Source organism: Nyctereutes procyonoides, unplaced genomic scaffold (genome assembly GCF_905146905.1).
Source record: "Nyctereutes procyonoides isolate TBG_1078 unplaced genomic scaffold, NYPRO_anot_genome, whole genome shotgun sequence".
Taxonomy (NCBI): domain Eukaryota; kingdom Metazoa; phylum Chordata; class Mammalia; order Carnivora; family Canidae; genus Nyctereutes; species Nyctereutes procyonoides.
Window position 1 is genome coordinate 22,858,928 of NW_026575047.1, and position 25,445 is coordinate 22,884,372.

At 41.8% G+C, this 25,445-nt stretch overlaps 1 protein-coding gene across 1 annotated transcript in view; it reads right to left on the reverse strand.

Annotated features, from left to right (window-relative positions):
• Positions 1–25,445, reverse strand: part of CLNK (cytokine dependent hematopoietic cell linker) — an 82,398-nt gene that overhangs the window by 40,182 nt on the left and 16,771 nt on the right. Inside the window, exons 4-7 of the mRNA XM_055326168.1 lie at positions 20,785–20,822; positions 16,108–16,252; positions 14,576–14,682; positions 8,554–8,599 (exon numbers count right to left, since the gene is read on the reverse strand). Of these exons, the coding sequence (XP_055182143.1) occupies positions 8,554–8,599; positions 14,576–14,682; positions 16,108–16,252; positions 20,785–20,822 (336 nt within the window). The remainder of the gene's footprint in view (positions 1–8,553; positions 8,600–14,575; positions 14,683–16,107; positions 16,253–20,784; positions 20,823–25,445) is intronic.

Here is a 25,445-nt window from a genome sequence, read left to right on the forward strand (position 1 = left end):
AGTTTTTGGAATTTGAATCTTGATTCTGTACCTACCACGGGCAAGAGCACAGCAAGTTCTCAATAAATATTTGTGAAATAAGCAAAAGGATTGAGGGATGGCTGAGTTTTCTCATCTGGAAAAGTGAGAAATAGATACTCACACTTCACTGGAATCTGTGTGTGGGATACATGGGTTAGTGCTTCAGGTATGTGGCCTGTGACGCACACCCAGTTACCAGCATTATTGTGCCATGGAAAATTAGAGGGGGAACTGCAATCTACTCTCCTTGTGAAGCACACAGATAATCTCAAATGCTAGGAAGACTCCCCATCTGTGACATAAGAAGACACACACACGATTTTTGTGTGTGGTCCTTTCTTCTTGAAATTCAATCAAGTGGGTTTCAGGAGGAGGCGGAGGCTGGCGTGCTCGCCATCTGGTGGCCATCTGTGTAATTAGCACCATCTGCCCACAGAGTGTCCTCATTTGCTCTTGGTGCTGCCACGAGATCGATTCCACTTCCGCCGCAAAATTTATTGCTGCTTCGGAGGTAACGTGGTGAGGTGAGCACAGCGTGGCTGTAGCACCGATGCACTGGGTTTGACTGTTACCTCTGTAGCTTCTTAGGGAGAAATCATGAAGAAATTGTCCACCTTGCAGGGTTCTGCGAAGTTAAAGCAAAGCATCCTGGAGAAGAAAGGATCACAAGGCCTATTTGTGGTCGTTTTGTTTTGTTTTGTTTGCAATGCAGTTGTGAAACACAGCCATTACTGAAAAATAAATGATTTCACGTACACGTTCAGTTCTATCAGAGACCCCCCCCCCCGAACTGTCTTCCAAGTGGCTGTGCTCTTTTGCATTCCCACCGGCAATGTGTGAGCGCTCCTGTCCATCCGCATCTTCACCAGCATTTGGGGTTGTGGATTTTGTGGGTTTTGGCCATTCTTATAGGTGTGTGGTACTATCTCATGATTGTTTGAATTCATCTCCCCCTGGTGATGTATGATGTGGAGTATCTTTCCATAGGCTTATTTGCTATCTGTGTATCTTCTTTGGTGATGTGTCTGTTGAGGTCTTTGGCCCATTTTTTAATTGGACTGTTTTTTTTTTTTTAATTGTTGAGCTTTATGAGCTCTTTGTATACCTTGGACAACAGTCCTTTATCAGACGTGTCTTTTGCAGATATTCTCCACAGGGCTGTGATTTGTCTTCTTCTCTTGACATTGTCTTTCCCAGAGCAGAAGTTTGTAATTTTCAGGAAGTCCAGCTCATCGATGATTTGTCTCATGGGTCGTGCCTTTGGTGTTGTTGGCTAGAAAGGTATCACCATGCTCAAGGTCATCGAGGTTTTCTCCTGTGTTATCTTCTAGTTTTATAGTTTCAATTTTTAATTTAGGTCTCCGATCCATTTTGAGTTAATCTTTGTAAAGGAGTAAGGCCTGTGTTTAGATTAATTCCTTTTTCTTTCTTTCTTTCTTTCTTTCTTTCTTTCTTTCTTTCTTTCTTTCTTTCTCTCTCTCTCTCTCTCTCTCTCTCCTCTCTCTCTTTCTTTCCTTTCTTTCCTTTTTCTTTCTCTCTCTCCTCTCTCTCTTCCTTTTCTTTTCTTTTCTTTTCTTTTTTCTTTTCTTTTCCCTTCCTTCCTTCCTTCCTTCCTTCCTTCCTTCCTTCCTTCCTTTCTCTTTCTTCTTTCTTTCCTTCTTCTCCTTCCTTTTTTTTTTTTTTTTTGCAAGAGGATGTCCAGTTGTTCCAGCACTGTTTGCTGGAAGGACAATCTTTGCTCCATCGGATGACCTCCACTGCTTTGTCAGAGATCAGCTGACTAAATGTGGGTCTATTTCTGGGCTCTCCATTCTGTTCCATTGCTGCGTTTGTTCTTTCACCAATACTGCACTGCCCTGGTTACCGGAGCTTTATAGTATATATCTGGAAGTAGGATAGCATCAGCCCTTCAAATTTGTATTCATACTTTTTCCCCTTCAGAGATCTGTTTTTAGATTTACTACCACTTGTGATTTGGTGTTGACACTACTATTAATGAGCTGAGTGACTCAATACAAATTATTTGGCCTCTCTGTGCTTTGGTAACCTCATCTGTGACTTAAATAGGGAACAAAGATATGTAGATGTATTTCTTGATTGAAGGGACAATGGCACAACAGAGTGGCAACAAATGGGATCTTGGAAATCATTCACATTGGGTTCTAATCCCTCCTCTATCACTTACTGAGTGACCGTGGGCAAATTTTGCAAATGCTCTATGCTTCAGGTTCTGAGTCTGTAGAATGCAGATCACGAAGCATAGTTTTTTGGGTGTGGTAAGAATGAAATAATACTTTTTTTTTTTTTTTTTTACTTAGCTGCCATTCAATTTGTGTTATACACCATACCCTTTATCTATGAAATATGGCCATGAAGATCAACAGTTCAGAGATAGACCTAGATAGATAGTTCTATAATTAGAGAAATAGATTCTGGACAAAAATGGATAAAACCTGGACTCATTCACAGTATTTATCATGTCTAAGAGTTTTGTGATATATAAATGTGAACCATTAGGACTGCATGTCCTGATGATTAATTATGGAAGAACCTTAAGAAGCAACATATGATCCAAGTGGCTAATGTAGATTTGACAAGGCCTGTTTGAGACACCTCTTTAAGTCTGAAGTGTTCAGAAATTAATTACAACAATAAATTGCTGACACCATTCTTTGGGTTGGGCAGAGAGACATTAAATTAGACAAAGCCATGAATTTGAGAGGGATGTACCTTCTTTAGCAACTGCGCAGATAAAGTCAGAGAGTACAATCTTAGGAGCATGGACATCAACATGCACTTGACCATCTACTTCTCCACGTTGGGGTTAGTGGTGGATGTGGGATAGGCCCTCAGCTAGTGGGGGGCACATGACTGAGAGTCATAGGCTTGTCTCTAGGTGGCCCAGTAACACCTGGTGATGCTGATCTGATATGCTATTAAAATGGACTGAGTTTTAGACCTAATAAATATTTCCTATGCATCTACTCTGCACTCAGCATGGTGCTCTGTGTTTGTTTTAGGGAAAACAACGTTCAGTAAACTTTGATCCTTGTGATTGAGAAGCTAGCTTATTTTTATATTCATCTACAAGACTTACTTTGTATGCTGTACACCAGACTGGATAGAGAATGGCATGGTTTTAGCTTCGAGAGTTAGGAAGACATTTGAGTGCTGGAAGAAAGGCAAGGATTGGAAGGAACACAGAGTCCTGCGAATCTGTTCAGTTCAGTAGTAGCCCTTCGTGGAGGGTCCACCATGTGTCAATGACAGTCCTGTAGGTTTTCACTGGTTCTCGCCTTTCCAACTACAGGTATCTTATGATATAGCTGGCATCTCCTCCATTTTATTTTTATTTTATTATTTTTAAAATATTTTATTTATTTATTCATGAGACACACACACACACACACACACAGAGAGAGAGAGAGAGAGAGAGAGAGGCAGAGACACAGGCAGAGGGAGAAGCAGGCTCCATGCAGGGAGCCCCACGTAGGACTCAATCCTGGGACTTCAGGGTCATGCCCTGGGCCAAAGGCAGATGCTAAACCACTGAGCCACCCAGGGATCCCCTCTCCTCCATTCTAGAGAAGTGGAGACTAACCTAGAAAGGTTAAGATTCTTGGGGTTTTCTTATTTGGAAAGCAGTCGTGCTGGGATATGAACCCAGGGATCCATGTCCCCAGGTTTCACATTCATGCAACCACATTTTAGCTGCTCCTAAGCATCAGAAATCATGTTTAACTTCCTGTGAGGTCATTGTCTCCCACCTCAGTCCAATGTGTCTTGCTCTGTGAAGCTTTCCTAGGAAACACAATCCTTCCTCCAGGTAGAATTAAGTATGCATGTTACTGAGTTCCCAAAATACGTGGTGTTGACTGCACCAGACTGGGGGATCCTCATGGCCTACGGTCTGATTGCTGTTCAGTGCCCTGGAACAAGTAATTTTAAACACAGCGACCTGCTACCCTGGCAGTTATCACACACAGTGGTAACTTCCTTGTTTTTGATTCCTTTATTTGTGGCTACTTTATAATTTCTCTCTCAGAAAACCGTATTTGTTAAAACGAGCAGTTATCAGACACCCTTCCTTTTCTCTGAGCCACCTTATTTTCTGTGTGTGATGAGGAGACAAAAATGCTTTCCTGTAGTCCCATTAATGAGGGATTTTTACAAAATTCATAACATTCATAACACATTTATAACATCAACTTTGAACCGAATATTCTTTCAGTGCTTGTGTTGCTTTCGAGCCATGGGTTGTGTCTGAAATAAATTTAAATCCAAAATGATATGAGAATTGTCTTAAATTTGTTTCTGATCATCTCTGTGGCCCAAGGCTTGTTATTTTTGTTAAAAATGCAATCTATCGAACGCCAAGTTCCATCATCATTTTTGCAGTGTTTTGTGTTGCCATGCTGTGCCACGAGGGGGCAGTATCGCCCATCAATTCTTGTCCTGCGCTAAACCTTACAGAGTTTGGATGTGTGGGTTAACAGGGGACAGGAGGGGGAGTTTGCAGAATGGATTTTAGATGCTGGCAAATACAGCAAAACCCTGGAAACACTGCCCTGGGCTCTGGTCTAGTCTCTGACCTCTGTGACCTTGAGCCAGCCACTTCTCTTGCTAGGCTTCCTTGCATAAAATGAGGGAGTTGAACCAGATTAACTCAAACTCATCTCTGATTCTAATTTTGTGGGCATCCAAATTCCTTTAAAAGCAAATGAGAAGAAAGGTCTTTTGATGGCATTATGTGGAATTCTATTTTGCTTCTTTTCAACCAAGCTCATGTTTCTGGATGAACACGTTCAGTCACCTGTGCATAATTCTCTTTCTTTTCTTGGATGGTTTATTGTATTTCGTTATAAATTCATTCTTGCATATGGTATGCTTGTCACCTCAAAGAAAATTGGTTCACAGTCTGTGCTTGGTTCACATCTGAAGCAAAGAGAAATTCACTTTAACGTCCTTTATTCTCAGCATTAAGAAGCTAAGCCACACTATATTTGAACATTACAGCTATCCTTCTCTGAAAAGAAAATAGTTTCTTTTGGATTTGTGGTGAGTGCTAATGGCTCATCATAAACAAGCTATACTACTATATTATATATAAACACTTTGCCCCTAAATAAACTCTCATCCATTTTTGGAAATGAAAAAAAAAAATCCAAGCTTCAGGGAAGATAAGGTCTTGAAGTCTGACAGTTTCCAGATAATGTCAGAATACGATTGCAAGAAAAATGACATGAAATGTACATTAACATAAATCTATAACTGCTCAACTTGATGAAAAATATCACCATAAAATTCTGTCATTGCTGAACCACCCGATATGGTTTTTCCATGACATTTTGTGGGAATGAATAAATTATCTGAAAATGTGTTTGCATCAAAAATACAGAGTTTTGTAATAAACACATAAATCATTCAAGCATTCTCCAGCAAGATGCCTGATCCTAAAAATGGGAGTATTCATATTAATTTCGCCCCCTTGGAGCTTCCTTCTCTGTATGGTTCCTTAGAGCTCTGGGTGGTGATGGAGAACCATCGATTAGGGAAGTGTAGGAAGACAGGATGTAAAGAGAATGACTCTTACTGGAGAAGTTTTCCATGCAACCTCCTTGTACTCCCTACAAGCCTCAATTCTGGGAGCCCTGCTTTCACTGACACCCTGTATGCAGTCTACCCAGGCGCTCCTTTTCAAATACAGCCATGGTCCCCATAGGTCAGCCTACATTCCCTGTAAAATGGACAGTGCTGACAAAACTCTGAAAGATGTCTCTGTTGTGCTTGCTTAGGAACTAGTTTGCTTTTCTATTATGGGCAATTAATATCACATAAAGAAGCATGATTCCCTTTTTGCTTAGGCTACCAGAAAACTGAGAGGCAAGCCAATAATTTAATTTGTACCTGAGGATCCTGAATTTTATCTTTGCCTCGGTGTTATAATCTACCTAGATTTACCCTAGGATTTTATTTTTATTTTCTTCTATTTTACTATGTAAGTTTTTTGTTGACTAACCCCAATATCTTTGTGAGCTCAGGCAAAGTATAGGTAAATATATGCATGGATAGTTGTGATACAGTGATTTATAATAAATATATATTTGATCCTCGTCCCCAAGATTCTGGCACACGGCCTGTAAATCCCTTGGAATTTCCTAAGTGATGAGAACTATAAAGGCGTCTTCTCTTATGTTAAGGAGGTGACTTTTGGACTGCATCTGGGCATGGTTGTGGGGGCAATGGGGGAGCTCACCATGTGACTAGAGAGTTAGAACTTTTAGTACTTCCCACACTCACATTGAGGAGGGGAGAGAAGCTTGAGATTGAGTTCACTTACTAATGCCCAGTGATTTCATCACTTATGCTAATGTAATGAAGCCTCCATAAAACCTGAAAAGGTTGGGTTCTGAGACTTTTGGGTTGAAGATAGAAGAAGCATGGAAGTGCCACTCCCTTTCTCACATATCTCATTCTGTGCATCTCTTCCATCTGGCTTTTCCTGACTTATATCCTTTTATTATAAACTGTAATCTCATGAGTAAAACGTTGCTCTGAGTTCTGTGAGCCTCTCTAGCAAGTTATGGAACCTAAGAATGGGAGGTCAGTGGAACCTCCAATCTATAGCGTGTCTGTCAGAAGCACACGTGACAATCTTGGCTTGTGACTGGCATCTGAAGTGAGGGCAGCTTTGTGGGACGGAGCCCTCGACCTGTGGAATGTGATGCTGCCTCTTTGTAGATAGTATCAGAATTGGGTTGAGTTGTAGACACAGCTGTTGCCTGAGAACTGCTTGCGGGGGTGTGTGGGGGAATGCTCCCCCAACACACATGTTGGAATGGGGATCAGAAGCATCTTAATCGGCAAACAGACATGTTGATATGTAGAATAAAGGTCAAAGAAGCTTCTGCAATCAAAGAAGTGAATGGATGTGTATGGTGAACTATACAAAAGGAAGAAATTATGACATCCATTTCTTGTCTGCTCTCTCTCCAGGACTCATTTCTCAATGGGTGCCTGTGAAGGTTCTAGAATGATGTGGAACATTTGTGTGTCAAATGACTGCGGTCTGATCTGGGATCCCTCTGGGCTTCTGGTCCTTTCTGTGTCAAGAGATGTGAAAATACTTTGTCTACATAATTCACCTGGTTTCTAGGGACTAAAATATATCAGTTCATGGAGAAGAGCTCTGAGTCAAGTGCTGTTGGTACACTGAAGGTACTGACATTTTAAGGTGTAAAGAGGCACTGATTTGGAAGCTGTCCTATTTTTTTGGGGGGGGGAGTTTAGAAGTGGTATGGATGGAAGACATATGGGAGGTCTTTCAGGACTGAAAGGAGAAAGGATTTGAGAACAGCTAGATTTTCCTGCCTCTGTTAATGCTCCTAAATTGGATAGTCATAAAAGCCCTGCTCACTTCTCACTTTGCAGAGGAAGAAAGTAAGACCCAGAAAGGTTAGTTGCCTAACTTAAGGTCACACAGCCAGGGAGGGGCAGAGCCTGTGTTTGGGGTTACCCTGGTTGCAAATTCAGCCATTGGGAAGTCCCTGCAGGAATTCAGAGGAAGGTTGTAAAGGGAAGTTGGTGGACATGTGTTCCTTTGGCTTCCCTTCCACGAGGCTCAGTTGGATCTGGTGCTGTCTCTCTTCTCAAGGTGGTGTTCTTCTTCTGGTTTTCTAACTGTCCCTTCATCCTTCTGGGCTGAGGGGGTGGTGCCAGGGCCACTGCCCTTAGCGCCAGTTCCCATATTATCCCTACACCCCCAAAATCTCAGGAAATGGTTCCTTTGTAAAGAAACTTCCTTAAATCATCCTAATTCAGGGGTGCCATCTGTTTCCTGTTAGGACCCTAACTGTAACATCTCCTTATCAATGAAAATGTGATGTTAATGATATGTTCTAGAATATAGCATTAGACACAAAAGATGAATTTGATATGTTTCAAGTACTAGGAAGAGTAAATCATTGCCATCTTTTCCAGTTGGACATTGTGAGAGAAGATGGAGCATGGGGGAGATGATGAGAGGAGCTATAATGTGTATGATCCAATTAAATTTCTTTGGCTGTCCTCCATTTGTGCTTCCAGCACTACTGAAATTGATTATTTCCTTTCAGCTTCCTACCTGTATCTTCATCTCCAAATTGAGTTGCTTTGCCTAAAGCTTTAAAATCTGTTTTCATATGAATTAATCAACGTTTTAAAATTAGATTTCTATCTTGTGATTTTACTGGGGATATGCTTGGAGAAATAACTTAGTTATATATTTAATGCAACCCATATGTTTCAAAGCAATTCCTTTCTGAAATCGCACAACCATGGAATATGAAGTTTCACAATCAATTTCTTCATCAATAGGGTAAGGTGATAAAAAGGCATAAGATGTATGAGAATCTTTCCAAGAGTAGTTATTTAATAAAGGATAGCTCAATAGATTACTTTGTTTAGGATAACCCGTGACCACCGACAAAGTGCAGGAAGAACTTGGAAGTAAAGAAATATCCTTGCATATCAAACTTTTTGACCTGACTTTACCTTTAACATGTTGGTTTCTGGAATCCTTGGAAATGGATTCGTCCACCTGTGGAAGACAACATGACACCATTATCTCTACAGTTGTGACTCTGATACCATCGAATGTGTTGCCACTCTGTATAGTTAGACTCCCTAAGGTCAAAGCAAAAGTCCTTGGACTCATCCTTCTTAGAGAATCACCATATGCATATAGTCAATACATGAAAATAAGTGTAAATATGGGAATCATCATGCCATTTACCACTGTGGTGGCCTCAGATGGTATTTGGCATAAAAATACTTGTGTTTGAGATCCACTCCTGCCTCTTATTGTTGTGAAACTTTGGAAAGGCATGTGCCATATCATAAGCCTTAGAGTTTTAATCTTTTTTAATAGAGAAACTAGTCAGTTCAGATCCTTGAGTTATTATGAAGACCAATATACATGATCAAGTGATTCTTTTTTTTTTTAAGATTTTATTTATTTATTCATAGAGACACAGAGAGAATGAGAGGCAGAGATACAGACAGAGGGAGAAGCAGGCTCCATGCAGGGAGCCTGACGTGGGACTCGATCCAGGGTCTCCAGGATCACGCCCAGGGCTGCAGGCGGTGCTAAACCGCTGTGCCACCGGGGCTGCCCTGATCAAGTGATTCTTGACAGTGTTGGAGCAAGCAGATGAGAGAGTGGCCTCGTATGGGATGCCCATTTGGGATTTCATCTTCATCACGTGCCAGCTATGAGAATGTGGCAAGTCACTTACCCTTCTGAGCCTCTATTTCCTCATCTGTGAAATTAAGGTCACAAAAGTACTAATACATCATGAGGATGAGGTAATTGTATGAGATACACCATGCAAGGTGCCTAAAACAGGGAATGGCACCAATAAAGCTTAAGAGTTGTTGGTTTTCATTATTAATATTATTAAAGGCATTGGTGAACCATTAAGAGCTCTACCATTGCTAGACAAGAGGGTGAAGAAGAAAATCAAGATATCAGAATGATGCCCAGTGTTTTTGAAAGCTTCTAAGCCTAGTTCAGCAGTGGGGTCTATGTTGATTAATTTTATATGTCCATTTGACAGGGCCACAGAGTGCCCAGGTAATTGGATAAACATTATTTCTGGGTGTGTCTGTGAAGGTATTTCCAGATGAGATTGGCATTTGAGTCAGTAGACTGAGCAATGCAGATTGCACTCCCCAACGTGGGTGGGCATCAATTAATCCATTGGGACCTGAATAGAATACAAAGGCAGAGGAAAAAGAGAATTTTGTCTCTGTACCTGAGTGTTGAGCTGGGATATTGGTTTTCTCTTGTCCTAGACTCAGAATTACATCATTGGTTCTCTTGGTTCTCAGGACTTTAGACTCGGACTGGAATTTATATCCCTGGCTTTCCTGGAGCTTCAGCTTTCAGATGGCAGATCATGGGACTGAACCAACATAATCACTCTTTTCTTTCTTTCTTTCTTTCTTTCTTTCTTTCTTTCTTTCTTTCTATCTATCTATCTATCTATCATCTATCTATCTATCTACTTACCTAAGGCTACTAAGCCTTTGCCCATCTTTCCATTTATTGAGCACTTGGTGTGTACCCAGCACTGTGCTCAACAATGGGGATGAAAAATGAGCCAGTGCCCACAGTCTAATGGAAGAGGCAATGGCCCAAACTGGCAGTTCCAATGTGATGTGAAGTCCTAAGACAGAGGTGAGCATGGGTCACAGAAGCTGCATCACTTAGCCCAGCTAGAGGCTTTTAAGACTTCTGGAGGAAGCAGTGCAAAGCAGACTGTCTATCTATCTATCTTATCTCATCTCCTGTGTTTCTAGAGAACCCTGACTAATACAGGTCATTAGTGTTACTCTTCATTGGCATCAAGTTGAGGTAGCAAAGGTGGATGAATCCCCTGTTACTTCTTACCGTGTGATGTTCAATGTCTACCTCTTTTCCTCTATGCACACTGACCCACAGTATATGCCTGGAATATGTGTGGCTCTTTGGCTGGTCCATTAATCTAGTAAGAGTTGAGTGTCATTTGGATTTTGTGATTGCTATGGCCTCCTTTACAGCATCCAGTTCCTTCATTGCTTGTGGGAGCTGGGGTGCTGGATGGGTTTTTTTTTTTTTTTTTGGCATTCTCTTGCTTCCTCTGTGTGCTTGTCTTACAGATGGAGTCTCTCAATGCTTAGGCCCACCTCCCATTGCTAGCCTGGTTATAGGAGCAGGAGAGGTCCTCTGTTGTCTCTTATGTGGGTCCTGTATGCTTAGGATCTTAGGGATGGGGCTTCCGTTTTGGTAGCCAAGTTAATTTGGTGTCATCGGACATTTGGATCCATTTGGCTCTTTTGTGTGTGAGAGCTTCTTTGTCTTGCACCTTCCCCAGAAGTTTGATGCCCTCTGATGGTGTTAGTATAGGATCCCAGGGCTGGGAATATTTCCTGCCCCTCCAAGGTGCTGCTCCCATTTTCTGTCAGATAAATATTTATTAGAGTCCACCATAAGCCTGCATCAATGTTAGATTATGATGAAAAAGAGGAATAAGAGCTTGGATACTAAAGGACTCAGATATGTACACAGGTCTGAGCTCACAACATATTATAACACATCATAGCACAGGTTTAATTATAACACAGATTTCTCAACCTCAGCACCATTGAGAGTTGGAGCTGGATAATTCCTTTCAGTGGCGGCTGCCCTGAGCATGGTAGTAATCTTAGTAGCATCCCTGTCCTCCACCATTAGATGTCAGTAGCACTCTCCTATGGTCCTGACAACCAGCCTGTCCCTAGATATTGCTAGCCATCCCCTAGGGGGCAGAATGGTCCCTGATGAGAATTACTGAGGACCATGCAATGGTGTCACAGTCTGCTTTGCACTGCTTCCTCCAGAAGTCTTAAAAGCCTCTAGCTGGGCTAAGTGATGCAGCTTCTGTGAACCATGCTCACCTCTGTCTTAGGACTTCACATCACATTGGAACTGCCAGTTTGGGCCATTGCCTCTTCCATTAGACTGTGGGCACTGGCTCATTTTTCATCCCCATTGTTGAGCACAGTGCTGGGTACACACCAAGTGCTCAATAAATGGAAAGATGGGCAAAGGCTTAGTGGTTTAATACAGTTGTAACCAACCTAAGGAGTCTAGGTAGGAACTGGCCTCTATTAGGATTATTGAAGATCCTTTTCACAGATAGTTTAATCTCACCACAAATGTGCAGAATGCAGAACTAGTAAGAATGAACTCCTGGGAATGAGGCTGTAAATGGAGAATGTAATCTGCTTCTCATAAAAATGTGATTATTCAAACATTGATTAAGAGTAAACTCCTTATCTGAATTGAGGTCAAGTCCTTCTTAATTTATAAGCCAGCTTCCCCACCCTCCTCCCTGGCCAAAGTTGTGCTGAGTCTGCTGTATGCTTTTTCTCACATGATTTCACTTGACTTGATATGCTGAGATTATAGTTCCACTTGCAAAGTGATCTAGCTAAAGGAAGAAATCTGTATTGTAACAGAAAGCTACAAAGATATTATGAAGGAAATATAAAGTAATAAGGATGGAGGCTTCAGTTCTGGCATAGTTATTTTAAAAACTCAAATGAGGGGCCCCCGGGTGGCTCAGTGGTTGAGTGTCTGCCTTTGGCTCAGGGCGTGATCCCAGGGTCCTGGGATTGAGTCCTACATTGGACTCCCCATAAGCAGCCTACTCTTCCCTCTGCCTATGTCTCTGCCTCTCTCCATGTGTCTTTCATAAATAAATAACATCTTTAAAAAAAAAAACCTCAAACAAGAATTTTTCTTAAAAAAATTCTCACAGTGAGAAGACTGAATCAGTGATTACTGGGGGAAAGGGAAGCTCAGGTTTTTAGGTGAACATTCTCTATTCTTTCATAGCCAGACCAGAACTTGTATCTTTAGCCACTGGTCCAGTCATTCTGAAATTCTGAACATGCTTTATGCTCCAGTGTTGAGTGCCCTGAAGCGTCCTCCTCCCTGTCAAACAGGGGCTGCCCCGTGGGGCTGCCCCAGTGGCAGATCTTGCTGACAGTAGCAAATATTCACCTGAGAACTTTGAAGACCAGGTTGAAAAAGGGTTCCATGGGAACAGAAGTCAGTCAAACCTGGATCTCTTTTCCTATTAAAATAGTTACTCACATTTCAAAATTTAGCTCAAATGATGGAAAGTTTGTTCATTTTCCTCCATTTAACCAATATCTCTTGAGTTCCTCTTATATAAAGTTACTACGCTAGGGGCTGGGACCTCTCCTCAAGGACAGGTCATCTATTGACTGCATGCTGTATGTATTATCATAATAGTGATGCGATTTTACAGTTAAGATCATAAAGGCTCAGAGAGGGTAAGTAACTGACTCAAAGAGTTCATAAAAGTTGGAGCTGTTAAAATGAGGATTATAATGTTCATCTTTTAAGGGTATTTTAAGGATTAGATGTCATTCATTAATTCATTCATTCCCATTTCTACTCAGGAAGACCTTCCTTGACTACCCTTATCATGTTTTAATCATTTTTTTTCCCACTTAACATATTGTCTGTTATTTATTTGTTTACTTATTTCCAGTCTCCTCCCACCAGTATGTGAGTTTTATGAGCACAGGGCCTTGGTTATTTACCAATGCACGTGGGTTCTTATTGTGTCTGGTCCATGGCAGACACTCAACACATATTTCTTGAATGAATTTGTTGAATGAATGATTAAAGTTTAGCTTGGTGCCTGTGTAAAGCAGAAGTGTTCAATATTTCATCCCCCATCCTGCTCTCCCAAACTCTCCTGGATGTGTTCTGGGTAAATGACATTGCTTATTTGTAGTTTCCTTTGCTTATTAATATTAACAGAAGCCCTCAAGTTAAATAGATAGACAATGTGAACAAATAATGCACAGGAAGAATGTGATATAAATATTTAAAAACATGTTCATACTCACTAATAAATATGGTACAAATTTAAAAAAAAAGGAACAGTGAAATCCCTTTAAAATTACAATTAATACAGTAATAGCCAGTTTTGGTGAGAGTTCTGTGAGGTGCACATTATCATACAGGACTTCTGGGAGGGTAAATTGAAGCAATTTTTCAGGAAAGAAATTTCACAATAGGTACCAAAGCTTTTAAAATATTTTCACTCAATGGTTGAGTAAAATAATTAAAAATCCCATAATGGGGTCTGATATATCTATAAATATTATGCTATTAATGCTTGTTTGTCACATGGGAAATCATTTTATAACCAGAACTTGACAGAAAAAGAAAAAAAAACAGGCATGTACTACAGTGGGACTCTTTGAATAAAATCTATCTGCATAGAGAATATGGACACAAAATGGAACATAGTGTTGTGACTGGTAACCCTAAAACTCCAGGGGTGATTCATTTGTATTTCATGCATTTCTGCATTAAGGAAAAGAAGCATTAGCAAAAGTTATTTAAAAATGAAATTTAATATATTTATATATTTTAAGTATATGTTATATTTATTTTATATGTTTATATATAATATACACACATATATTCATATATATATTTGTATTTACAGGATATTTTCTTGATTTCTTGTTGGTAGTGTCCAAACAGCCTTTTGAAGTACAGCACGGTAGGGATTTTTTTCCTGTTTTATGGACGAGGTTACAGAGGGGCTCAGAGAGGTTGTTTGACTTACTTCTTACCACGCAGTTACCAACTACCAGCATTGGGCCTACAGTCTGGGCAAAATAATATGTTATTATCAACAAGATCTGAGTTCAAAGTCTGCTTCTGGAAAAGGAGACAAGCATCAAGTGCACTGTCTGTGAAGAATCCCCACCCTGAGGCCCCACAAAAAAACCTTCACAAATGCTAATTCTCCTCCCTTCTCTGTGCTCATTCACCAGGACCATGATGTTAGCAGTCAGATGAGCTGGTTCCTTAGCACCTCACTGAGCTCATCTTGCTCATCACCTAACAAGATGCCTTGGGAATGAGAGATGGGGAAGCTCCAAGCTGCTAGGAATTGCCCTGCCCATGTTTGGTTCACACAGCCAAATCTGTACTCACTTTTCCTAGCCCCATCTGTGTGTGCCAGTGATGATGCTCCATGGGGACAGAGGTCTTGGTGTCTAAGGAAAGGGGAGTGTCCATCGCACTCTTGAAATAACGTGTATCTGTGAAAAGAGAAAAATTCAAAGTCATACTTTAGCTGGACTCAGCATGTTACAATTTACAAACTATGTGCCCATCTAAAAACTCACTGAATCGTCACAACATAGGTATGAGGCAAGCAGGTGTACTTCCACTGGACAGATTAGGAGATTAGAGCCCAAGGGGGAGGACATGTATTCCTTCCAGTCCACACGTGTGCACACCAGAGTCTGCACTTGAGCATCCTTCAGTCTCTCAGCCCCTGGGAACTCCTGTTCATCCTTCCAGCCCTGTGCTCTGTCATGCCCTTTGCAGATCTTCCAAGGTCCCACCCACCACCATCCACTGCTGGTTCTCCTTTCTATGTTATACACCTATTATAGTCTATCCTATTTATCTGGTGATCCTTCTGCATCTGCCACTGGATTGTGACCTTCCTGAGAATGTGGATCATGCTTTGTTTATCTTTGTGTCACTCGGTCAATCCTTTTTTTTTTTTTTTCACTCGGTCAATCCTAACACGGCAAATGCACACAGCAGATACTCAGTCATTGCTTACTGAGTGAATGAACAAAGGAGTTTCATCATTATTTACAAGGTGATTCTTTCCAAAGGGACCTCTGTAGACTCATCTCAGTGGGTCAGGCCCTCAGAAATCACAAGTGCTTCCTCTTCTTTTCCCTTACAGCCCTGTCCTATATTTACAATTCAGAGAACTTGCCTGTGTGCCCCAGTTGGAAAGAGGCAAGGGTGGATGTGAAATTATGTCTTTTTTACTCTTAAGAAGCTTGGCTTTGCTGCCATGCCCTCGTGCTACCTATATGCTGGCTCCCTGGAAAACAAGTGAGCCAAGTTGAAAATTCTTCCCTTTTATGCTGCTCTCCATTATGCAAACTCTGTCTTAATTTTCCCATGCTAGAGGTATCTGGGTGGCTCATTGGTTGAGCGTCTGCCTTTGGCTCAGGTCCTGATCCTGGGGTCCTGGAATGGAGTCCCACATCAGGCTCCCTACAGGGAGCTTCTCTCTCAGCCTATGTCTCTGCCTCTCTCTGTGTGTCTCATGAATAAATAAATACAATCTTTAAAAAAAATCTTCCATGCTGCCCACGGTCCTGCCCATCCACCCTCTCCCATGCTCACCACTTGTTCCTAAGACTCAGGAAGAAAATCATGATAATAACAACCAGTAGTTACAGAGCTCTGACTCTGTGCCAGGTCCCCTGGTGAGAACTCAAAAGAACTCTCAGAGGGTAAGTTCCTTTATTATGAACACCATTTTCAGGTAGAGAAAATGAATTTTTTAGGCTTGATCAAGGCTGCACAGCTAGTAAGCCATGGAGGCTAGGATTTTAGTCTGGAGTTGCTTAATTTGGAATCTGCGGCTTTAATTACTGTGCAGTATTGCATCGTGGATGTGCATTCTTAGATTTTTAGGTCCCAGATGTTACCTGCATATTCCGATTCCTTTATAGGTCTGGCTGGTAAAATTTTTATTGGTTGCCATGCCTCTACCATGTGAAGCTCGGGGTCTTCATAGTCGTCATCGTTCTGGTCTTTATCTCTACCCAGGACTGCCGCAGCAGAGTTCCTTTCCTAAATGGGAGGGAACATTTGAGGGAGTCAAGGGAAGATACAGTTATAACCAAGATGATGGGCTACAGTGCTAGCAAGGGGAGTGGTATAGATTCTTTTAGCCAGAAACATTTAAGAATCTGGGGTCTGGGCAGTTAAATTCTTGTGGTAAGCAGAATCGTAAAGATGTCCTCATATACTCCCATTCTTGGTTATTCAATCAAATAATAATCTGAATCCTGCTGTGAAGGGACATTGAGGATGTACTTAAGATTACTAATTAGCTGTCCTTAAAATAAGGAGATTGTTCTGGATCACCTGAGTGGCCCAGTGTAATCACATCAGCCTTTCAAAGCAGAAAAGAGATTTGCAGATGATGTGATCTTGTCCTACATACGTAGGACATTCCAAGGAGCCCACTAAAAAAGTTATTAGAACTGATAAAAAATTCAGCAAGGTGGCAGGATACATGATCAAAACACAAATTTCAGTTGTATGTCTATATACCAGTAATGAGCTCCAAGTCTGAACACTGGGGATGGCAGGATTTGGTACCACTCAGCAAAAGACCTAATCATCTTCATGGAAATTCTGGAATCTATACCTATGTATTGGGATCTGGATTCAGCATTGTGCTGTGTTTCAGCCCCGATACTAATCTCAATAGTCCTTCATATAGAAGGATCCCTTATCTCTCTTAAAGTTTCCACTAAGACTCCAAATGGCCATGGCTATGAATAACAGACCCAGTTGTAAGAAATCTTCATGCACATCCTCCACTTTGGCCCTCAGAATTAAGAACTTAGATCTTTCTTTTACAAATATAGAAATTGGGAATGGTGGAATCTGAAAGCCACACAGTCATAGGTGCCATCGATGGGCAGAACCAGGTCTTCTATCACATTCACACTAAAATCCAGCACCCAGTATTAAAGTTGTTCTGAGCCTAAGACGAAGGGTGAATAATCTAGGGCATTCCTTGTGTTGCAATATCCATAATTTTGACTTCTAACCAGAGAGTGCAGTGGCAAACAGCGTGAGCCTGGGCTCAGATCCTGAGTTTTTAAGTTCCTTTGTTATTCTGCAGAGAGCATTTCACTTCTTTCCAGCCAATCCTGGTCACACTACATGAATTGGACAGCACACTAACTCTTTCTTTGGACTTTCAATTATTTTATAGTCAAAGACTGAAAACTTAAGAGTCAAAGTTACTGCATTATGGCCTTAACTATTTCTATCCGTTTTTTGCACATAGTAGATTCTTAATATATGTTTGTTAAGTAAGCAAAAATACATAAAATAATAGATTTTAACTCGATTTAGGATGTCATTATGATATGATTTAAAGTTTTTCATTTATATTATAATTTCTCTGGTTACAGAGATATATTTATCAAAGGCCGCTTCAAATTTATTTTTGGAATAGATGATACACACACACACTAATATAATCTCTTAGAGTTATAGAGTGACTTTGGCAACCAGAAGTTAAATGAGACAATGCATGTAAAATTTTGAGGAAAATGCCTGATGGTCAGTACTTAATAAATAGTAGCTATAAATACTACCATGGCTGCTACTGTACTAATGACAATTGAAGAAAATCAGAGGTAAAGCAAGGCCACCAATCCTCCTCTTAAAGCCTCTCTAACATTTGTTAGGGACTTTATATGTGCTAGATGCTTTATGTACTTTATTTCATTGTATAAACACAATAATCTAGGAGGTGGTTTTATTATAGTGGAAAGATTTGGTATTCGGGGCTTGTGTTTAAATGCCAGGTCTGCATGATTCCCGTGTATGTGGACAAGTTGCTTACCACCCCCAAGTGTCCAGGTGTATGACTTTTTCCATCATTGCTCTGTCAAAGCAGTTTTGGTACAGGTAAAGACAATGTCCATGATGGGCCTGATTTCGAGGCAAACAATGCCCCTGTCTGGAAGACCTTTTAGGCTTTACCTGGGCTCCAAGTAACCTGCTTATATGATGCGAGAGTGCAGAATGCAATTTAGTAAGTTAGTGTTCTCCATGGGAGTGTTCTCCATGAAGGAGGTGGGCTCCCTGAAGACTAAAGTATGGCTTTGAGTGTGCTGCCCTTGATTCCTATCTTAAAGGAAAGGGAGACTCAAGTCTTATAAGAGCTGAGGGCTCAGGCAAGTTATAAAGTTATAAAATTCAAGGGGCTCAGGTGTAAGAGAACAGGGACCAGGACAGGAGCAGGAAGAGGATGGAAAGGGTGAGTGTGGTGACCCAAAGGAGAGAGGTGAGGTCACTGAACACAAAGTTGGAGTGGGACCATTGGCATGGTTGCATGGATGCTGTGCCCCTAACAACCAGGCATTATAGATATGAAGCCCCACCTTTTTGGTCTGATCTCGGGAGGCAAGCAGGACTCGGACTGGGAGTTCTTGGTTGGGAAACCAGGTAGGGCCAGTCTGCTTGGGGGCAGCATGGATCCAGGATGGAATCACCCACTCCTAGATCTAAACTGTGGGTCCACTGTATGACCTGGGGGACATTACATAACCCCCTTGACTCACTTGCTCAGTCTGTAAATTGGAGAGGGCTAAATCTACTTTATTTGGTTGTAGTTGGAGATTAATGAAGTAAAAGGTACATAAATATTCTATGTTGACACCTTCCCATGATAGGAACTCAGGACATGATAGATCCCCTCCTCTCTAGTGGATGAGTTTCAGTAAAGCTGAGTGCCCAGGGCACAGTGAAGCTTCCAGGAGGGGAACTGCAGGGATTTTCACAATTGACTTGGCAAAGGGGGGAAGGTGGCTGGGCTCTTCTTCCCCAGAACTGCATACAGAAATGAGTTTTGACTTGGAGTAACTCCTTTCAGGATTTGACAGATAGACATTTGTTGCAAGGGCACCATTGACATACTGTTCTGGCAATCACCAAGACTGCAGAGTATAATATCTTTGGGGAATCTTGGACCTGCTGGAAGAATCTGAGACAGAGTTAATCTTTAGCCTAATCACCTCGTTAGAATTTGTGGAGTCAGGGCACAGAGGGATACCCTGAGGGATGGCAACCACCACCCCAAGTCTGTAGAGAATCTACATCAGACCCTGAGAACCTTGCCTCCAGGACCAACTATAAATATTTTGGTTTATCTCTTTCCAGAATGAGAGAGAGACAGAATTTTCTTTTAAATATAATGAATTACATTTATTTATCTAATTATCTATTACCTATCTACTGTCGATAGCAGGGGTTCTTAACTAAAAACTCAGTATTTTCTGTCCATAAACCTCCTACTTTATAAAATATTTTGTGATTTTGTGTGTGTGTCCTGAGGTAAGGATCCATAGCTTTATTTTTTTATTTTATTTTATTTTATTTTATTTTATTTTATTTTATTTTATTTTATTTTATTTTATTTTTGCTTTATTTTGTTTCTTAAAGAAGTCTTTCAAAGAGTAAAGAATCAATGATTTTAAAAGCAGATTCTCTTTCTCCCTCTCTTCTATCTGCCTATTTCATATATCATCTATAGATATGCTAATTAAAACTATTTAAATTATGTACAGTTTAACAGTAAACTTGGGGATCCCTGGGTGGCGCAGCGGTTTGGCGCCTGCCTTTGGCCCAGGGCGCGATCCTGGAGACCCGGGATCGAATCCCACATCAGGCTCCCGGTGCATGGAGCCTGCTTCTCCCTCTGCCTGTGTCTCTGCCTCTCTCTCTCTCTCTGTGACTATCCTAAGTAAATAAAAATCATAAAAAAAATACTTTAACAGTAAACTTGTTTATAACATTAGGGGGCTGACTTTGTGTTACAAATTTCAAATTTTCTTTAGTCCTTAAAATTCTTGTAAGTATTCTTAACAGCTTCATCATATGACTATGTCAATCTATTCAATGCTTTTTTTTCTATCATTGAAAATTTGGAATGGTTCCAGGGTTTCTGTTTAAATATATTACTATAAAATATAAATGAGTTTTTTTTTTACATACTAGCCCAAGTTTTAGACTAGTTTCTTAGTTTAAATTCCCAACCATAGAATTATTGGGCCAAAGAAAGTAGACATTTTTATGTTGATTGGTTATTATGAAATGGCTTTCCAGAAAGTTAGTTCCATTTTAAGATTTCACCATGAGCCTTAGGAAGTGCTTTTCTTGTCACTCCCTTGCCAGCACCATGTGGTGGTATTTTCATCTTATTTAATCTTCGCAGTGGCCATGTGAGTTAATTTTTATCTGCATTCCATAGCTGAGAAATTGGAAGACAGTTTTTTTTGCCTCTCTATTAATGCCTTGTTATCTACTTATTTATTTTTCCCAGTTTAACTGAGACATAATTGACCTACATCACTATGTAAGTTTAAGTACAGTGTGATGGTTTGATTTTCAATGTATATTATGGGAATACAGTTTATACCCAAGAACTGACATGCAAGTTTCTCTGCTAGGAAATCATGCCATTTGGAAAAACTTGTTATTGTTTCTTGAAATTCGCCAAATGCCTTGAAAAGAGCCACCACTCACTTTGTAAATATCAAAGACTGACAGGTAAGGAGGAGAAGTGGCTGACTTACACAGTGGAGAAGAGGCTCATCAATAGTCCGGTACTGGCCTGCCAACAGAAGTAGATCAAAGCGTTACTGCAAAACACTGAGAAGAGTGAGGGTGCCTGGGTGGCACAGTGGGCTAGGTGACCAACTCTTGGTCTCGGCTGTGGTCATGATCTTGGGGTGGCAGGATCGAGCCCTGTGTAGAGTCCTGTGCTCTGCACAGAGTCTGCTTGGGATTCTCTCTCTCCCCCTGCCCCTCTGGCTCTTACACTCTCTCTAAAATAAATAAATCTTTAAAAAACAAACAAGCAAACAAACATTGAAAAGAGTGGCCCTTGCATTTCTTTGGAAATTTTGTGCTAATTTCCATTCGTTTCTCTTGACAGCGATTGCCTAAAATGCAGCCTGTATATCCATACTTCTGGTTCTAGCTGCTGCTCTTGCAAAGCATGGGCGATGGAGAAGGGGGCTAGACAATCAAATCCAAACTAGGAAGGCTCACTTCTTCTATGGCAGGTCAGCATCCGGTCACAAGGACGCCCGGGCTCCACCCATCAGATGTGCCCAGTCATGACTCTGCGGTGTCCGGGCCCCCTCCCCATCCCTCTGGCACACACGTTGCATTTGCTGTAATCTGACATAGCTTCATCTCCTTGAACAGACTGGAAGTATTTTGAGGGCAGGGGACAGGTCTACTCACTCATCTGTCCTTAGCTCCAGGCATAGGGCCCAACACTGAACAAACGAGTTCTTGACGGGTGTTTGTTGAGTAAGTACTGCTCATGTGAAGTTTCTCAGTGCTCATCCCCCTCGCTTGGACTTGTTTTATGAAAGATTGCCTGGGGGTCATCTAGTGCACTCAGTCAGTGCTCTGCTTTAAACTTTACCCTCAGATGATGCAAAGCCATCAAAGAACTGCTCACATGATCTGCAGGGTGTTTTGCTTCCTCTAGACTTAATTTTCCTAAATTGCATTATAGTTTCATGCTGTTAGTTTGCATTGAGGAACACTATAAGCAGAAAATGTTCTTATCACACCCTCTTTATTAGCACATATGTGAGAAGTTCCTAGCGGGTCTTGGGAGCTGCATGCTTCTCAGGGATTGGTTTGCTTTGATTTAATGGAAAATACCGATTTTATAAGAGATCATATTTCCCTTCCTCCTTTGGTTGTTAAGAATCTCAGGGCAGATTTCTGGCCTGTGTCCAAGTCACGTAGAGGACCACAGTATCATGTGTATTTTTACATCTTGCTCTGGCTTCATCATGTTCGTAGACTTTTGCCCTTCCACACCGAATTCTCTTACCATACCAAAATATACAATTAATAGCTGGGAATTTGTGTCAGCATGCCCAAGCCTTGTGTAGAGTATAATGTGTAAATTAATGAAAGTTTGGCTCAGCAGAAACACAGCTCTCTGGAATTTGCTTAGGACCAGTGCATCAGGGAAGTGTTAACTAGCCAAAGCTAATCTCCTTGAGATAATGAGCAGGAGTCTGACTGCACCTGCTTCCTGGTCCCAGCCCATCCCGATGGTGAGCCTTGCAGCCACCACTGTCCTGGAGGCAATGATGACACCTTCCTGTCCCAGCCAATTATACCCCTGCTGAGAGCCCTGGTGGAGAAACCCACAGGTTTTCCAGCCTTTCACAGTAGCAATCTCTACTCTCTCATGAATTGAGTTAAATTAATGAGGTCACCCATAATGATCAGCTAGGCTGGAAGGAGCAAATGAGCACCGAAATTTTGGGGATCTGTTCTGGCCCATAGGATCTAGGAAAGCAGCTCTGCTGTCTGATTCAGAGTTTGAGACAACTTTATTTTAGGAAATTGGCCTCATCAAATGTTTTCATTATACTGACATCTCCACAGAGAGCCTGGGGTCTCTTCCTTCATGAACTTGTAGCCTGAGACTCTCCTGGATCCCCCAAATATGTTTCATGCCACTTCTGAATGTTTGCTTGTGTTGATTCCACCTGGAGTCCCCACTTCCTCTGTTTTGCCTTCCATAATGCTCGGTGCCCTTTGAGATCCTCTTGGGGTTTCCCTCTCTGAACACTCTAGGTGACTTGAATGTAATGGAATTGTCAGGACACTTAACTTTCTGTCTCATTGTGACACTTACATAAAAATAGGCAGCATTCGATTACATCTTTGATGGGTATGTACTTGACCCTTTTTAAAAAAGATTTTATGTATTTAGAGAGAGAGAGAGAGCACATGAGCAGGGGGAGGGGCAGTGGTGGAGAGAGAGAGACAGAGAATCTCAAGCAGACTGTGCTGAACGTAGAGCCTGACACAGGACTTGATCTCATGACCCCAAGATCATTACCTGAGCCCAGATTAAGAGTTGGATGCTTAACCGACTGAGCCAACCAGGTGCCCTTAGGGAAGGAGTTGTATTTATCTGCTGCAGTACATATGTTACTAATAACGCAGTTTGAAATGTAATTTTAAAAGCAGTTTTAAAACTGTAAATCAGTTCATGTCACTCATGGCCCTTGGAATGCCCCATGGAATCCAGATTCTTTGCCATGGCCCTCAGCATAGCCTGGTTCCTGCCCCCTTTCTGATCTCATCTCTTTCCAGTTCCTTCCTCACCTCTGAAATTAGCTACATGAGCTTCTTTCCAAGTGTCTCCAGTACACCCAGCTCCTTCTGCCTCTGAGATCTGCACCTACTGTGCTGCAGTCCAGAACATTCTTTCCTCAATGCTGCCTATGTCTGGGTTCTTTTCATCAATTGGATCATATCTTAAATGTCATCTTCCCTGGGGTGGGGGTGGGGGACCCTCCCTGACCATCAATATTAGGTAAAAATGAAGGAGTACCTCTCCAGCCCTGCTCCTCACTAACTCAAGCTTCTTGAGTGGCTTTGAGGATGCTGTGAGGATGCTCACCTAGCTCCATTTAGTCTTCCTGTGGGTTCGTGGCCAGCACACATTTCCCAGTGTCTCTTACATGGGGTGGCCATGACATGATGCTATGGCCACTGGGACAAAGTGTGTGCATGTGCATCATTCCAGGATGACTTCCTTGACCCTCTCCTTCTCTTGACCCTCCCGATGCTCATCTTGCCTCTGTGGCTGGCTAGAGATGGAAGACCCTGAGGTCTTCAATAATAATGGAAGCCACTGGTGAAAGGAGAATGAATCTCAAATGAGTGTATGGGGAGATAACTTCCTTCAATCCACATTTGGACTGTGATGTGAACAAGAAATAAATCTTTATTTTTATTAAACCACTAACATTTGTACTTTTATGCATTATAGATGTTAGCCCTTCCTGATTAAAACACTGTTTGGTTTCTGCATAGCATGTAGGAACAAAGCAAGCCAATAAATATGTTCTATAGTTACAGACCCGGTGCCTGCCTCCCCTAAGGCAGTGCTGAGATTTCAGGCCCTCGATCACTCCTGTAACTCAGGATATGGCAAGAGCACCGTGAATGCATAGCCAGCTGTGGAATAGAGTGTGGAAACACTCCAGAATTGAGAACCAGTGACAGAACCACCAGTAGAACCCGATCTCCTCCCTGGCTGAGTAAGCTTGAGTTTGACACCCTCTCCTGCAGGCCCCGGACCCACACCATAGAGGCCCCACAAATCCTTCCAGGTCTTTGAATCTTCCTGGGGCTGAAGGATAGGCTGGCTCCCCAGAGAGAGCCATTTTCCAAAAAGATGAAGGAAGTTTACCCAGCATCTTTTCACATCATTGTCCTGGAAGAGTTATGCTCATGTGTCTGCAGAGGGTCGTTCATCACCCACTGACACCAAACAGCTCCAGAGAACAACAGATTCCTGCATTCCTCACAAGAAAACAACATCTTTTTACAAAAGACAACATTCCCTTGAAAGTTATTTTTAGAAGGGAAGTGAAGATGAATATGTGTTGTGTAAGGCTCCAAACCTTTCCTGATTCGCAGAGGCAATTACCCCAGCCTTTGCCTATCAGCTTGCACACCTCTTCTCACGACTACAGAGTTATGATAAAGGCCTATGGCCAGTGGCCATCAAGTTAAGGTCCCCGGACCATTTTCATCTTGGGTGCTTCTCAAAAAAAAAAAAAAAAAAAAAAAAAAAAAAAAGGAAAGAAAGCAAAACCTGCCCCCTCCCCCTCCAGTGCAAACCAGTTCCTTTCTGCACAAGCTTCTATGGTGACACCCATCACACTGATGTCTGCGGACCACTGACGTAGAAGCTCCAACTCCCTTCTGATGGGAGATGGGCCGTGTAAGTCAGATAAAATTAGAGAGAAGTTCTAACTATCTGCACTTGTCAACACCTCCTTGAGTGGAAGCCCCTGGAAGCATGAGGCTGGTGCATTTTAGGGCCTTTACTCGGACAGCGCTGTTGGCTGTGCCCCTAAGGCCTGGCTCCATGGGATGGTTGCATCAAAGGAAATCACTGGCTGACCCAATTCCCAGCAGGTCCCATCAAGAGAATCTGTCCCTCTGGTGAGAGAAGGGAAGTGAAGGTAGGGAGCCTGCAGTGCTCTAGTGCTTTCTGTTCTCTGGGAAGTGGAATCCTCGGGCTTTTCAGATGATGGCATTCCCAAACCAGCCAGGTTCCCCAAGCAGACACAGCTTCTGTTTTCATTGCAGTCATAAGATTTCGGAGGGCAGGGGAGGCGGAGAGAGGTACGGCGAAGGTGAGTGTTGGCTCCGACTCCAGAGGCTGCCAGCT